Genomic DNA, 15109 nt, shown 5'->3' on the forward strand with positions numbered 1-15109 from the left:
TGGCAGCTGACAGATTGGCTGAAAGAAAGTGAGAGGGGGAGATAGAGAGGCTTGAGTATCACCAGTTATAGACAGGGGATAAGTCACTCAGAAGGAAGAGAGCAGAAGAAAGAAAGGGGGGTAGAGAAGTGATCAGTGACTGACAGTGACTGACAGCAGGTCTGCTGAATGTGTAAGTGAGAGAGACTTGGGATCAATACACATTTACTGTGACTGTATTGGGGGGGAGTGTAGCATGATAACAGATTTTGAGACTGAAACAACAGACACCAGGGCTAGACTGTCAAAGCTTCATACTCCAGATACTAATTATTTCAGAAAGGAATACCAAACCCAATAAAGTCATACCGCTCAGACATTTGATTAGGGGGGCTTACGGTAATGATACTAAAAGAAACTTAGTAAAAAATATTTCTCAATACCTTCAAACTCTACCTCCATTCAGATGAGGGACTGTGGGATATCCTGATCAAGGACATCCCGAAGGAAGTGACATCATACACCTTCAGCATGGATATCCTGAAGCAGGGGGTGAGCTACGACTTCAGGGTCATCGGGGTCAACGACTACGGCTATGGCTCCCCCAGCGCCCCCTCCCCCTCCATCTCCGGTGAGCCTGTCTGTCTGTCCGTCTTTCTGTGTGTCAGCAAGTCAGTAAATTCTATCTTGCTATCCCCTCCACCTCCTGTGTCTCTTCACAGCTGTCTGTCTCTGTCCACTTGTCTGCGTCTGTTTGTCAGTCTATGGTGAAAGTTTGGCTGTCTGGTTTAAAAAAAAATGTACGACCAAATAAATCATTATACTGTTCTAATTTTATTTGTTTACTTATTTACCTTCCAGCCCAGAAGGTGGCGCCCTTCTATGAGGAGTGGTGGTTCCTGGTGGTGGTGGCTCTGGTGGGGCTCATCTTTATCCTGCTGCTCGTATTCATCCTGATCATTCGTGGGCAGAGCAAGAAGTACGCCAAGAAATCGGACTCAGGTGGGCTGGGGGCTTTGCTGTGAGTCTGAGCAATCACACCTGAGCATAGGAAAAGATTGCAGATTATAATGTCTGTAATGATGTAATGCACTACAAATTATTATTCCGACTCTTACCACTTCTTTACAACACTACTCCTCCAGTCTAACCAGAGAGATTGCATATAACAACCCAGGATCTATCTCCTGTCTGAGAGAACTGCAGTCATTCTACCAGGGAATCAAAACAATCTCTGTGAAATAACACATCTGCAGTGAAATGGATTATAGAAATTAATCCAACGTTAGGACTAAAAGCTTGGGAGTTCATTTTAGTAAATGCTGGTTGTAATATTGCAATTAGTGGTTATTAAATAGAAACAGGAAATGCATGGTTTCGTTCTGATCTCCTTGATAATCTTGCTATAATACCATAATCACTTTACTACTAGGAGACACAGCGATTGGAAGGGAGCTTCAAAAGCTGCTGTTATCTCTGCCTCTGCTTGCTGTTTAGGGACCTGTATCGATTATAACTAGGGGTCCATCTGTGTGCTGAACATTTCCATATCCATAGAGAAAAGAGCCTGAATGAATCAAGCAGCTTTCTTTCTCCTTTACTGTAATCTGCTGCTCAGAACACAGTGGTGATTTCTCCGGTTTGCCAGAGGAACAGATAATGTGACGCAAACTGACACACAGGCACCGACAGAGCAAAGAGGATACAGTACAATTGTTATTGCATTGAGATTAAGAAAAAGCATGAGCTGTACTTCAAAACAATCCACACAGAGTACAGCTGCCTGGGTTTGCAGGCCGTTTCGCACAATCTGCACCCAGTATACATTCTAGATGGGACAGGGTGACCTGATTTCAAAAACGGGGCTTGTAGTGGCAGGTACTGTCGTCCTTATATCAGAGAGGGGTTAGGTTGTAAGGTTATAGGTAGGTTTTAGTTTTTTACCGATTTTTCACAATAAATTCCCGCTTTTTTAAAATTATCCTTATCGGATTTTTCTCCCAAATTTGACCTTGCTTAAACTTGGTCCTCCATATGCAGTACCACTTAAAACCGCTAATAGTGCAATGCATTTCTGATGCGTGGGAGCTCATGTTTAGTGCAATGTGTCTGTAAGCCTGTTGTGACCACACCTTATCTGGGTTATATGATTGTATTTTTTTTACTGTATGCAACAGGGGTTTTTTTGTATACAAAGTTTTAAGCAGTGATGAGCTCATTAAGGAATATTGTGGTAACACCATTCTGTTTAAAATGTTACTAGATTTTTCTCCCGGTTTTCAATTGTAAAAATAAACACAGAAAAAATCCCGGGAACTTCTGAAAAAAAATGAAGAACCATAATTATAGGGGTTTGCATGCAAGAGCTGATGACTTGTGAGGTTCATGCTGGTGTATATAGTAAAGGCTGCCACCTCTACAGTAGACTCAATGGGGGCAGACACAAGCCCTGAAAAGAGGTGCACAGTGCATTCTAATAGAGTTTAGCTGAGCCTGATCTGATGTCAGCGAGTCCTTCTGCTGCAGTCAGCTCTTTTTAACAAGGCTGAGGCTCAAGCTGTAAACATGTTTCTAGTTGAGGTGGAAAACACAAGAGGGATGTTTGTTTGGGAAACAAAGCCCTGCTTTCAGTCTCCCAAGAATACAGCCGCTGGAATAATGGAGCACTGATTGTAGCTTGTTTAACCCCGGTTTCCACTTGGGCCTGAATACTGAATAATGGGATCTTGGGAGCTGTGGTTGATGAAAGGGATAAATGCTTACATCTGTGTTAACCAAAACATTTGTGTACTTGACTTTGTAATGTTTATTGCAGCATTTTAATTTATGTTTAATCCATAATAGTCCTTATAGTTCTATCTTAAAAAAAAGAGAAGCATTTCTTAGAATATGATAAACTTGACACCACATTGCACACATAATAACAGACCCTTCTTGGTCTTCTGCTTGTGTGAAAAGAAGGGCTGGCATTGGCATTAAACACTCTTTTTGTCAGCCTGCCTCATCCTTATTTCTTTTTCTCTCCTCTTCTTCCCTCTCTGCCACATCCTCCATTTTCTTCTCCTTTTCTTTCCCCATCTCCCTCTTTTTTCCTCCTCTCCTCCTTCTTCCCTCTCTTCCCCCAGGCACAAAACAAGGATTAATTTAAAAGGTGTTAAAGGTTTGGGAGTGACAGTGTAATTCGAGTAGGGAGAGCCTAGGGGTGGATTAAAGAAACTACAATGGTACAATTAAACAAGGAAATAATGTCATGAATTTGTAATGAATCAGCATCTCAGCCCATTGAACTGAGTAGAAAGGCAAGGGCTGGACGTGAACAGCAAACCATACGGGTTCAAAAACGTACCATTCCATTAAAGAGCAAGCTCTGTAGCTGTATTACTTGTATTTTAACACTTGAAATGTATTTGCTTACGATTGTAAGTCGCCCTGGATAAGTGCGTCTGCTAAGAAATAAATAAATAAATAATAATAATAATAATGATAGCTAAGAGGTAGGTACAGGTCTTATGCTGATGTCAGTATTATTAACTCATCAGCCGCTAGGAGGAGATTCATTACAAGTTTATCATTAATAGGGCTCCCTTTTCCGTTCTACTTCAGGGTTCTTAAAGAGAATTGTCACGTGATGTGTTGGTTTCCTTGTCCAGGGAATAACTCGAACTGCAACGCCCTGAGTCACGGAGAGATGGTGAGTCTGGATGAGGGACGGTTCCCAGCACTGGAGCTCAACAACCGGAAGCTGTCTGTGAAGAACTCCTTCTGTCGCAAGAACGGAGTCTACACCAGGTAACACCCACAAGCACAGCGAAAAGAGCAACGTGTTCACAGAGTTTCACAGCATTCCGAAAACTGTTTCTCTCAGCTTTTGCTCTGGGACATCAATGCATGAGTAAATAAATAAAGAAATCAGTAAATAACTGCATCAGTCCCAGATCTATCAGCGAGGCCCCCAAAGCATTAGTAGATCTTTGATCTTGCAGGACTGCAAGATCAAAGAGGTCAGGCTAGAGTCTAGCCGCTAGACCGTCTGCCCTTTGATAGTGGCCTGCTTCTAGATTCCCTAGTGAAGGCTGGTGGGTATAGACTCTAGAGAGACACACCCCAGCACACAGAAGGAAGGGGGTGGGGGGTAGCACTGAATTATTGAAGCGCTCCCTTGGAAACTGAGCACTCCTGTGTGCTTCTGAGCTCCCCTGAATTTTAAAGAAGGGGGGGGGGGGGGGTTCATATACGCTTCATAAACCATTGGTCGATTTGCAGAAAGAAAAACAGTATCACAAACAGTAGCTTGTTGAGAAGAGATTTGGCTGTTTCCAAATCAAGTCAAAACATTTTTAAGCATCAGCTAGTCTCTTTGGCATAGCCCTTGCAGTTTAACGTTTTGTTTTTTAAAATGTATTAATTCTTAAGTGGGATAAGAAAACATAGTGATTCTGTGTAAGACTAAGGAAGAATTTCAGGCATGCTATTATTTAAGAAAGAAAAACTGCCTCCTTTGATTAATATAAAAGGAGTCTTTTCAAGTGGCCTCCAGGGATCTCCCTGCAGCAGATTAGTCTCTGTCAACTGGTGCGATACTCCCAGGAGCCACAAGAAACAGGCCCAACAATCCCTGTGACAGTCCCATGGGTGTTGACGTCACCCCCTTTCTCGAAACAAGAGATAGAGGATGGCATCTGGGGTCAAAGGTTATGGTTAAAAAGAAACGTCTTGCTCAGCGATAAAGAGGCTGCTTGTTTGTCTGAGCTGGGTTACTCACATTACTTGAGTTTTTTAAATGTTATTTTTTAAGATATTATATTATCTTTTACATTTACTTTGATTGCTATTTTTGGTTATATTAATACATTATTGTCTGGTTTCACAGACCCTGATTAGCACTGATTATAGATCTAAGTAACATTAGGTAGTCCACAATTAGGATCTGTGAAAATTTGTGATAAAATACCAAGAATTACTTGACAAATGGCTAAAGCTGTCACACATTATATGGTTACAATGAACCTTTATTTTACCATTTCCGATAATGTATTTTAAATACTGTATTTACAATTGGGATTATTTCGGCCCCAGATAAGGTCTGGCCAAACTCTCTTCTATAGATGGGATTGTAGACAGCAGCCCAAGTCGGATATTGGAATGAGACCAGATTGGAGGTGGAGACCAGGTGTCCTGCATAATGAAGTGTGCTGACCACGGTCTGGTTTTTCCTCTCAGGTCTCCTCCTCGGCCCAGCCCTGGCAGCCTGCACTACTCGGACGAGGACGTCAGTACCAAATACAATGATCTGATCCCAGCGGAGAGCAGCAGCTTGACAGAGAAACCCTCGGAGATCTCAGAGTCTCAGGTACACAGCTCACAAGCAGGGTCTCTCTGAAACAACGCACACAGCGTAGTGCAGGCTCTCGGGAGAGGCCTGCTCTAAATATACTGTGTCTCTGTATGACTCTGCGTCACAGTGGTGTGATGTGGACACTAGTTTTGATCAATCAGGGAAGGCTTGGCATGAAACCAGGGTATCAACGTTTCAACCTCAACCTTCAACAATAGGCATCATGAAGTGAATGGTGCCTAATTGCTGCTCACTGATAGCAGGGATGGAAATAAGACTCCTATTGCATAGCAGTTTCAGATTTTAATACAAGCTTGATTAACCCCGGTAACAAGCTGAGGTTAAACCCATAGTAAAACCAGGAATGGATCAAACTGCTGTACAAGGGGAGTCTTATTTCCATCCATGCATAAGATTTGGCTTTAAGTAAAAGAAAGAGAACATTTTAAAATCCTATTAGGAGGTGCACAGATGTATTAATAAATTAGTGCATGGCCTTTATCCGCTCACTTTGAGTGTGTTTATCCTGCTTTTGCCTGCAATCTGTTTTATAAAAGGCTCTGTTTTATAACAGGCTCACAGCCCAACAAGGGCCGATGTGAGCGATTCAAACAGGAGATGTGAGCCCTACTGCCTGGTCTAGAGACCTTTACTAAACCAGTAGGGAATGGGAACTAGTCCCGGATAGGGAGGGAGTGAGAAGAAAGAGACAGGGAGCCTATTAAACTCCCACACAATGATTCAAGTGTCTCTGAGATTGTGAAGCTGGATTCCTTCCACTGCTTCAGCCCCGGCTTGGGCAACGCTCCCCTCTATTCACTCTGTTAAGGCCTTCACAGCCGCATCCAATCTGCTCTCAGGACAGGATCTGCATTCTGGCGCCCGTTGAATCAATCAGACAGGACAGTTTCTAGAACATAGCAGCTTGGCAGGCTCCCTCTCCGTTCCTCTCTTCTCCTCTCCTCTCCTCCCCCACTCGCATGCTCCTGCACTCATGTTACTGCAGTTCTGGGAATGCTGCCTTGGCCCGGCTACAGACTTAGCTGCTGTTTTGTGGATCCAGACAGCATGATGTGCTGTGGCAAGACTAGGATTTAAAGAATGGGGCTTTGTGAAGACTCAAGAGAAATAAATACATATTCTACGTAGAATGTCAGGTTTATTTTAAAATATAGTTCCTCTGAAAATAAGTCTATCACAGAGAGCATAAGGAGGAGAGAGGTGTTAAACAGTGCTGTTAAGAAAGCCTTGGGCATTAAAAGGACATCAACCTTAGTTACCAGGTAATGCTGTCGCCATGGCAATCTGGCCACAGTGAGACCCATGCAGGTAAACAGCCACACCTGGTGTTGCTACAGTAACCGTCCTACAGGATTAGAGACCTCGTAATTCTCTGAAAGGAGCCATCCCGGTGATTTATTTGTTTATTATTTGATTTTTAATTATTTTTTTTAATGCAGTCTTAAAGGGATGGTGTTGTTTTTGTATCGCTTCCTGTTTGTTTATGGATGAGTTAGACATTAAAATACGTGGGCTGGTCAAGACCAGGTGAAGGATGAGATTACTGGGTTTCAGTATCATTCATGGGCAGCAGCCCTGCCTTGGTCCTTTTGTTTTTTTATAGAATCTGGAAAACTTATTTTTTTATTTTTATTTGGAGCAGTCGTTCAGTTCCTCAGAGGAGTTGAGATTCAGTGACACTGAAGCGAAAGGTAACCTGACACTGAGATTAGATCAGTGTACACTGGTCTCTCTCGGATTGATCTCTCTTTCATTTCGTCTCGGATTCAGATTCAAGAGTTCATTGCCATGACTAGTTTTACAGGTACTGCCACAGTTTGGGGAAAAAACTGAATCGTAACAAAAAGAACTCCAGTCCCTGCATTTCTTTCTATCTCTAAAGCCATAAAGGAAGCGTGACACAATGGTTTTCTTCACTGAACCCCATTCCAGTCCAGTTAGGCGCCATTCTGAAGCGTTTCTTCAAATCTTCTTTGATGTTTGCTGTTCCTTAAAGACCATCACTATTTTCCATCCAACTAACAAGTACCTAACTTCTCTAGGTCTTATATACTACCCGTGGTTCTGTGGCTTTGCATCGGCCACAGCCTGTAGTAACAAGTAACTTCTGTTCCATTCAGACTTTTAATAACCATTGGATCTTCAGCAGTCTAAGTGCTTGGCTCTGCTTCTTTCTTTATGAGCTCAGCTGGTAGACACCCTGTAGTTTAAGCTGGGGACTTGGGTTCAACACCAGAGATGTCAAGTATTATTAGAGAGGACTGCAAAAGTGGTGTTGGGTGGCAGTTACTGCTTTGCTGGAAATACAGCTGTGTGAGAACTGGAAGGGGGTGGGATCCCGAGTCTCTACCCAGACCAGCTGTTTAATTCCCTTCAGATCCTGGCTACTGTTCATTCATATCCTTCTGATTACCACTTCAGAGCCTTCAGAGACACACACAGCATTCTGTGAAACTTGTGTAAACCACTACAGGAGTACTGAATAATTTGCATATCACTGTATATAATGGAGCCTATTTTATTTTATTTTATTTTATTTAGTTATTGTATTTATATAGCGCTTTTTATACAAAAGTATCGCAAAGCACAGTACAGTACATAGCAGTAAAAAACCTGCTTTATTTTTTAATTGTTCCTAATAAAGTGGCCAGGCATGCAGTTAAGGGAGGTGTAAACGTTGCTATTTCAGAAGGTTAGGAAGATGCACCTGCAGTTCAGCCTGATAAGTGTGCAATCGGAGAGTGGATTGCTGCAGTGCGGAGGTCAGGATGTATTTATTTTCAGTGAGGAAAGGGACGGGTCTGCCTCTGAATAGCTTCTTTGTCTCAGTGCTGAAAAGAGACGGCTTTGGAAAAGGAGCAAGAGAGAGAGAGTGTGTGAGGGAGATAGACAAGGTAGTTGAGCATCGGCAAGAGGGATTAAACCATGAGTACCTGTGCAGTGTAATTGCAAAAGCAGTCTTATGCACTGACTGGCACACTATTGCCTTCTGGATATAGGCAGTGGAAGAGAAAATATCCTTACAATCGGTCACTGCTGCACACCATGGTAAAAGCATGTCAAAGACCAGTATAGCAGAAGTCTTGTAAAGCATGATAAAGGAAAGACCAGAATGGTGAAGATGGATACTCGCATTGTATAAGTAGATAATGGTTAAATGGTCAACCTGTTTGTATTGACAGTCAGCCCAGCCTCTCACTCTTTCTCAGATCCATTTATTTTAGAGTGGGTATGTTCTATATCTATAATGCAAAGGTTTTAGTTTTGAACAACAGATTCAGATAGCAGCATTTTCAAGGTAAATCCAGGGCGTGTCTGAATGACAAAGCTTTGAGTTCACTCATAAAATTAGGTTTGGTTAGCTACCGTTTTCTACATGCTGCGACTTCTCTGTGTTCTTCATCTGTGAGCTGATTTTTAAGAAGATCGCTGCTTGCATTTGCTGTCAAGTGGAATGTTTGTTATGAAGTGCTTGGTAGAAATAGAATCCTTTTGTATTCTATTACACTAGGCCCTGGGATCTACTGTGCAAAGTTTTCTTCCACTGAAAGTTCAGACTGGAATGAGTAAATGTTTCTCACATTTCCTTGTTTTGTACACTGCTCCATCATCATCATTTATTACATCTGTGTTTAATGGAAGTTAGAGGGGGGGGATGTTGTTGCCTTAATGCCTCCCTTTCGGTCTAGTGACAGGAGCTGATTGACTGAGCCATATATAACCCCTTGAGCTGGTAGCAGGTGTGCAGTGGGTAGGAACGCTGTCATAGAGCTCTAATGGACAGGAGAAACTCGACTGGGAAAGTACAGTGTTGAATTCCTGGAGAGAGGGATTCCAGATTGTCTTGAAACAATGGTGTTTCCTTTGTCCTCCTGCAGGAGGCGCTGTTCTATGTAAAGAATGCTGGTCTCCGTGTTCTTCCACTACACTGGGTGAGATCTCCGGTAGTTTTTAATAAGTTCAGTAGATCTAGTTAGTTGTTGTTTCTTCCCTAGTATTGTTGTTTAGTATTGTGTCATGTAGGGATATTAGTTTTTAACTCTCTGTCATGAAGTATCTTGCAGGTTCAAAGAGCTGGTTTCATTTGCAAAACATGAAACCTACTGAAGGTTCTGTCCAGTAGAAAAAAGATTTAGAAGGTCTCTTTAGCTGTGTTTCCATCTGCCACTTGAAAGCGATTTGAAATCATACTTGTTCCTTTCAATTAACAGCAGATTGTGATTAAACCCATTTGAACTGGGACTCAGTCAGCCCCAGTTAGGATAATGGGCTGACAGAAAACCTCTCTAACTAAGGACACGAGTGGTGAGTTTCTCTGACAACAGAAAAAAATATACATAGGCAAATGAATTAGTTTAGGCAAGACCACATGGCTAATATCGTACACCGACTATTTTATAATACAATTATTTCCATTACTGGGTGCTAACTCCGGGATTCCAGATACCCCAACATTGATCACAGTTGATGAAAATAGCCGGCTTTCCTTGGTATAAAGAGCAGTTATACAAAACCTTGCTGCATGCAGATGATGTTTTGACCTTTGTGTAATGTTGCAGCTTGTATATTGCAGAACCGGCTGCAGTCCCTGTTTGATATTGGAACGAGATGAGATCGAGTTGGTGGTAGATGTAAACGTGTCTCTAGAAGCAGGATTGACTGCAACAGAGTGTGTCTGTTTGCTTGTGTCTGCAGGGCAGCGACAGTGAGTATGAGGTGGATCAAGACAGACCGAAGGCGCATTCCTTCGTGAATCACTACATCAGCGACCCCACCTACTACAACTCCTGGCGCCGCCAGCAGAAGGGCATCTCCCGAGTGCAGGCCTACAGCTACACAGAGAGCGATTCTGGGGAGCCTGAGCCCTCCGCCCTTCCTCCACCCCTCCCCCCACTGCCTCCCCTCCCCCCGCAGCTCAACAGTGTCCCCAAGGGCCAGGGGCAGGGCAGTCTGTACAGACCCAAGGGCAGCCGGACTCCCACCCCCCAGCAGCAGCCCTCCAACCCCCCCAGCCAGAACAGCACCCTCTACAGGCCACCCAGCAGCCTTGCGCCTGGATCCAGGGCACCCATTGCCGGATTCTCATCCTTTGTTTGATGGCCTTTTGATTTTTATTATGAAATCATTTTCCAGTATTTTTTTTTTTTAATGATGGCAAGAAACCCCCTTTTTTCTCTCTTGCGTGTGCGAGTGTGTGTGCGTGTGCATGCGTGTGTTTTTGAAAGACAATCATTTAAAAATTGAAAGCATCTATCTATAATATTTTTCGGCTGTTCGGATGAGTTTGCATGGTTTTTGCTTTTTTTTACATATATTTTCATTTTTATTTTCTGTTTGTTCACACAACAATTAAAAATATATATACAATGTTAAAAATACAAAGAAAGAAAGATGGAAGAGAAGAAAGAAAGAAAGAAAGAAAGAAAGAAAGAAAGAGAAAGAAAGAAAGAAAGAAAGAAAGATGGCAACAGGAGGACTGGCAGCTGAAGCTACAGTTGCCCAAAGTTAATATGGCCACCCTCCAAAACTTGCACTGTGATTGATTGTTTGTTTAGAGAGTGGTTTGTGAATATATTTACAGTGTATGTGAGAATTGAGAGACCAAGGAAGTACATTCAGGACTGTTGGGAAAGTTGTGCATGTTAGTGCGCTGCTGGTCTGTCAAACCTCCTGCGCTGTTCACTGGGACATGAGCCCAAGACATTGCAGTGAGGAACGACCTGGAAACAAAAATCACACCTGCAATTAAACAGCACAGACCAGTCATACAATACAGCTTAAATCACCTAGGCCTGGTGTCTGTGTGTTAGGGGTTGTGCAGGAAATTAGAATCTGCCTTTCCCTTTAAGAGCAGCCATCTTTTATAAATGATGATGTAATCCTGATGATAGCTCCAGGTGCTATTTGCTACAGACATCTGCAACTAGGTTTTTGTTATGGATTGGGAGCCAAAGCCCCTTCTATACCTGCCAGCGATTGGTCACCTGCCTGGAATTTCCAACATGCCAAATGTGAAACTGAACCTACAATAGTTGGACATTAGGTGGCACCAATCACAAAGTAAAAATCCCAACGACTCCTTAAAGGGACTGTTATTTTAGCCACAGTGTTTATTTTCTTGCACATCCCTACAGTCTACAGGATGTAGATGTGTATATGTACAGTATACCATGTTTTATAGTTAAGAACCACCAGCTTTTCTTTAAAAGATATTTGAAATGATCAGATCATTAATTTTTTTAAAACAGCATGCATTACTTTGTCCCACTATATGTGTCATTTCCCACTTCAAACTGTTCATAATGATTAGGTACAGGCTAGGGGAGATTATAGTGACAGAAGGATAACAAGAAGTCACCTGATCTTTAACTTTGACAGCTTGGTGGTTCTTTACTGTAGAATGATTGACAGAATGCATAGCCTGGAAGGTAGTCTTTGTAACCATGACAACAGAGACCTGTATCGCAGCGTTTATGAGAACTGGGTTGGACTTACACTCAACACAGGGACAACAAACAAAATGTACCCTGTTTCTATAGCAGTTTAACAGCAGGGAGCTCGACTTTTTCCATTTGAATACAAATCAGTAATAAATTCCTTCCATGGTAGCGTTATGTTTTTTATGCCATAGAAATTAACTAAGCCATGTTGTGTTGCTATGACGTCAGCACCCCACTACTGCAGAACCAGCTCCTGCAGTTTATTTACACTGGTGACACTTTTGTCCATGGATCACCATATGTGAACAAGACTCGTTACCGGATAGTGGGAGGGGGCAAGGGAGCACATCTAATCTCAGATAAAAGGAAACCTATATAATTAGCACACTAACACAGCATTGAAGACCCCCCTCCCCTGCACGCGAAGGGGTCGGCCTGTTTGGGTTAATCCCTTTACTAAAATCCAGGAGACTGAAATAGGGGGAGGAAGAGAGATTACTGACATGGTGATGCAGCCAGTGCCAGGGATAGTTTATATGACATTTATCTAGCGTTTATTTTGTCCACTTTGGGACTCTTTACAAAGTGTGTTCAAATTATTATTATTATTATTATTATTATTATTATTTATTTCTTAGCAGACGCCCTTATCCAGGGCGACTTACAATTGTTACAATATCACATTATTTTTACATACAATTACCCATTTATACAGTTGGGTTTTTACTGGAGCAATCTAGGTAAAGAACCTTGCTCAAGGGTACAACAGCAGTGTCCCCTACCAGGGATTGAACCCACGACCTTCTAGTCAAGAGTCCAGAGCCCTAACCACTACTCCACACTGCTGCAGACAAATGCGCTGCCTGGAGTGTTCCCCATACAAAGGGTGTATCATGGACTGCGTGTCTGCAGCCAATGCGATGCTGTATCCATGTTGCTCAGTCTCAGCGTGACAACGATCACAAGGGAGATGCCTTCATTTTTCCTTTTCTATAGTATTGTGTCAATCATAATACTCTTCTTAGCATTATACATAAAGTTGGTTGTAGGTTTCAGTAACTTGACCAATTTCCAGTAGCTATTTTTTTTTTTTTTTAGCAGTTGAAATAAAGTTGGCAGCTATTTTTCTTGCTAAGCAAGTTGCTGCCAAGTGTATATTGGGGAATATTTCATTGACCGTTTTTGTGTGGCATGTATTTGATCTGCAAGCCCTCTGCTTGTTTTTAATAATAATGTCCAGTAAAAGACCTGTCTAAATGCTGAACATGTGTAGCATTATTCTGTCCTCAAGGTAATCTGCATAGACAATACATTGTCTATACCAAGTTCAATTGCAGATCTAACTTTAAAGAATACAGCGCAAATTGAAGTTTCCTATATTTCAATATGCTGACACTTCAGTGTGCTGCTAAAAAATAGAAAGTTGCTAAACCCAACTTGCACAGAACTTCAGAATGAACTTGACAGATTTACAAGATCAGAAGAAAAGGGAAATAAATTTAAAAAAAAAAGTAAAAATGCACTGGAAAAAAAAACAGGGATGTATTTAAACAATGAAAAGCTGGGTAGCTATCCCAGGAAGCGTTAGCATGAGGAAATCGTTGAGCAGTTGAACTGTACCTGATTTTAGGTGTTTTAAGCTGGATGAACAACATGCAAAACAAAGGGAGTGGAGTCATTTTATTTTCAACCAAAATATTACACAGTGGGGGCTGGTGCCCACCACAGTCACCTTATGGGACTATAGAGCAACAAGCGGAACATGATTTTTTGTGATTGAATGCGTTGCCAACCCCATGATATCGCTCATGGCATAACACTCTTTTCTTGGGGTTCTGTCGCTCAATGTGAGCTAAAAGATGGTCTAGGACCAATCAAAAAACTGCCAGGTCCTAGTCAATATTCTCCTGTATTATAAATGGAGGATATGCAAAGCTCTCAGTAGGAAATTGACAGAAAAGGGGATTATGGGAGCTGTAGTTTAATAAGGCCTAAAAGTTAAGTAGACTACAGTTACCACAGTGCATTTCATCTTTGGAGTGTCTTTGGAGTAATGGGTCCGATTCATTAAAAAAAAAGGGGGAATCTTTCTGTATTCCTGTAATACGATATCATTACATTAGTATGGCTTTTAATAAAAAAAAAAAAAAAAGTATTTCTAAAACTTTTTCAATTTTTTTTTTTTAAATGTAGTCTTTATTTGGTGTTATTTTCTTTGAGATGTTTTTTTATTTTATTTTATCATTCATTTTTTAATGCCAAATTTTCCTGGGGGTGGGGTGGAGAGGTGAGTTTTTAGTTGGCGTGTGTGTGTGTGCGTGTGCCTTTCTTATTCCTTATTTTTTATGGTGTGTTTGTCGGTGCCTGTTTGGCACACACGTGTACCACTTTGTTTCCGTGGCATGTCTTAGACTGATTTAATCGTGAGTGCTTCCTGCACAGGGCAATGTTCATCAGACTTGTTTAGGTAATCAATGTATACCGTACACACCATCTACTTACTACTTGCTTATGTGTGAATCCAAAGTTGGCATACTATATATATATATATATATTAAAAAAATTAAAAAAATTAACAAATCTATATTTTTGATTAAAATTTAAAACAAAAAAAAATACAAAAAAATTAACAATTGGTCAGCTGCTGTATGATCCGGTTTTCATCTGGTAATGCCTCGTGAAATATGTTTGTGAGAATGAAGCAAGCGACAAGACAAAAATCCTTCTAATACAGGGGTGTGAATTCGAAATGAATTAACTAAACCATTTCTGCCAGGCTTGACCCTGCTAAATGTTGCTCATAGTAAAAGCATAGCAAATTGTAATGAAGCACAGTGAAAGCATGGTAAAGAATTGTGAGGTATAGTAAAGCACAGAAATAAACATGACAAACCAGGGTTAACTACGGAACATGCATAATATAATCATGGGAAAAGCATGGGGGGCAACTGCAAAAATACTGTGCAGAAATACCATGGAAAACTTTTAGAAAGGCACACTGTCACCATTGTATGATACCACTGCAGACACTGAAGACAGAATGTCCTGAACCCTTCTGCATTGCCCTTCTATTATTTAATGGGACAGACTGCCCATTCAAATGCACATAGAGGAAGCCATTCTGCATTCGTTTATCTGTGGTTATTTAATTAAATGTACTGAATACTCAGTTGAAAGATAACGATGAAAGCCCCTGCATAATATAAAGAGTCACGTTGCTTCATTTCTTTTCCTATTTCTTTTTCTTCTGAGCTGAGGTGTCACCAGTCCTGACAACAGGCTCCAAGCTGCCAGTGCTGGACAAGAGAGCCGATAGCATACCGAGAAATCCAGC

At 41.5% G+C, this 15109-nt stretch overlaps 1 protein-coding gene across 4 annotated transcripts in view; it reads left to right on the forward strand.

The window, feature by feature from the left end:
* The window catches only part of LOC117424246 (protein sidekick-2-like), a 145432-nt gene extending 134661 nt beyond the window's left edge, over positions 1-10771 (forward strand). For 2 of the 4 annotated variants that reach the window (XM_058992376.1, XM_034040426.3), the window contains 6 exons: positions 446-610; positions 841-981; positions 3630-3768; positions 5200-5329; positions 9214-9267; positions 10031-10771. In XM_058992376.1, coding sequence (XP_058848359.1) covers positions 446-610; positions 841-981; positions 3630-3768; positions 5200-5329; positions 9214-9267; positions 10031-10432 — 1031 coding nt within the window. In that variant the 3' untranslated portion in view covers positions 10433-10771. The remainder of the gene's footprint in view (positions 1-445; positions 611-840; positions 982-3629; positions 3769-5199; positions 5330-9213; positions 9268-10030) is intronic. The other 2 variants (XM_058992377.1, XM_058992378.1) reach the window with 1 other exon arrangement.
* The last annotated feature ends 4338 nt before the right edge of the window (positions 10772-15109 follow it).

The sequence above is a fragment of the Acipenser ruthenus genome, chromosome 19 (genome assembly GCF_902713425.1).
Source record: "Acipenser ruthenus chromosome 19, fAciRut3.2 maternal haplotype, whole genome shotgun sequence".
NCBI classification, from domain to species: domain Eukaryota; kingdom Metazoa; phylum Chordata; class Actinopteri; order Acipenseriformes; family Acipenseridae; genus Acipenser; species Acipenser ruthenus.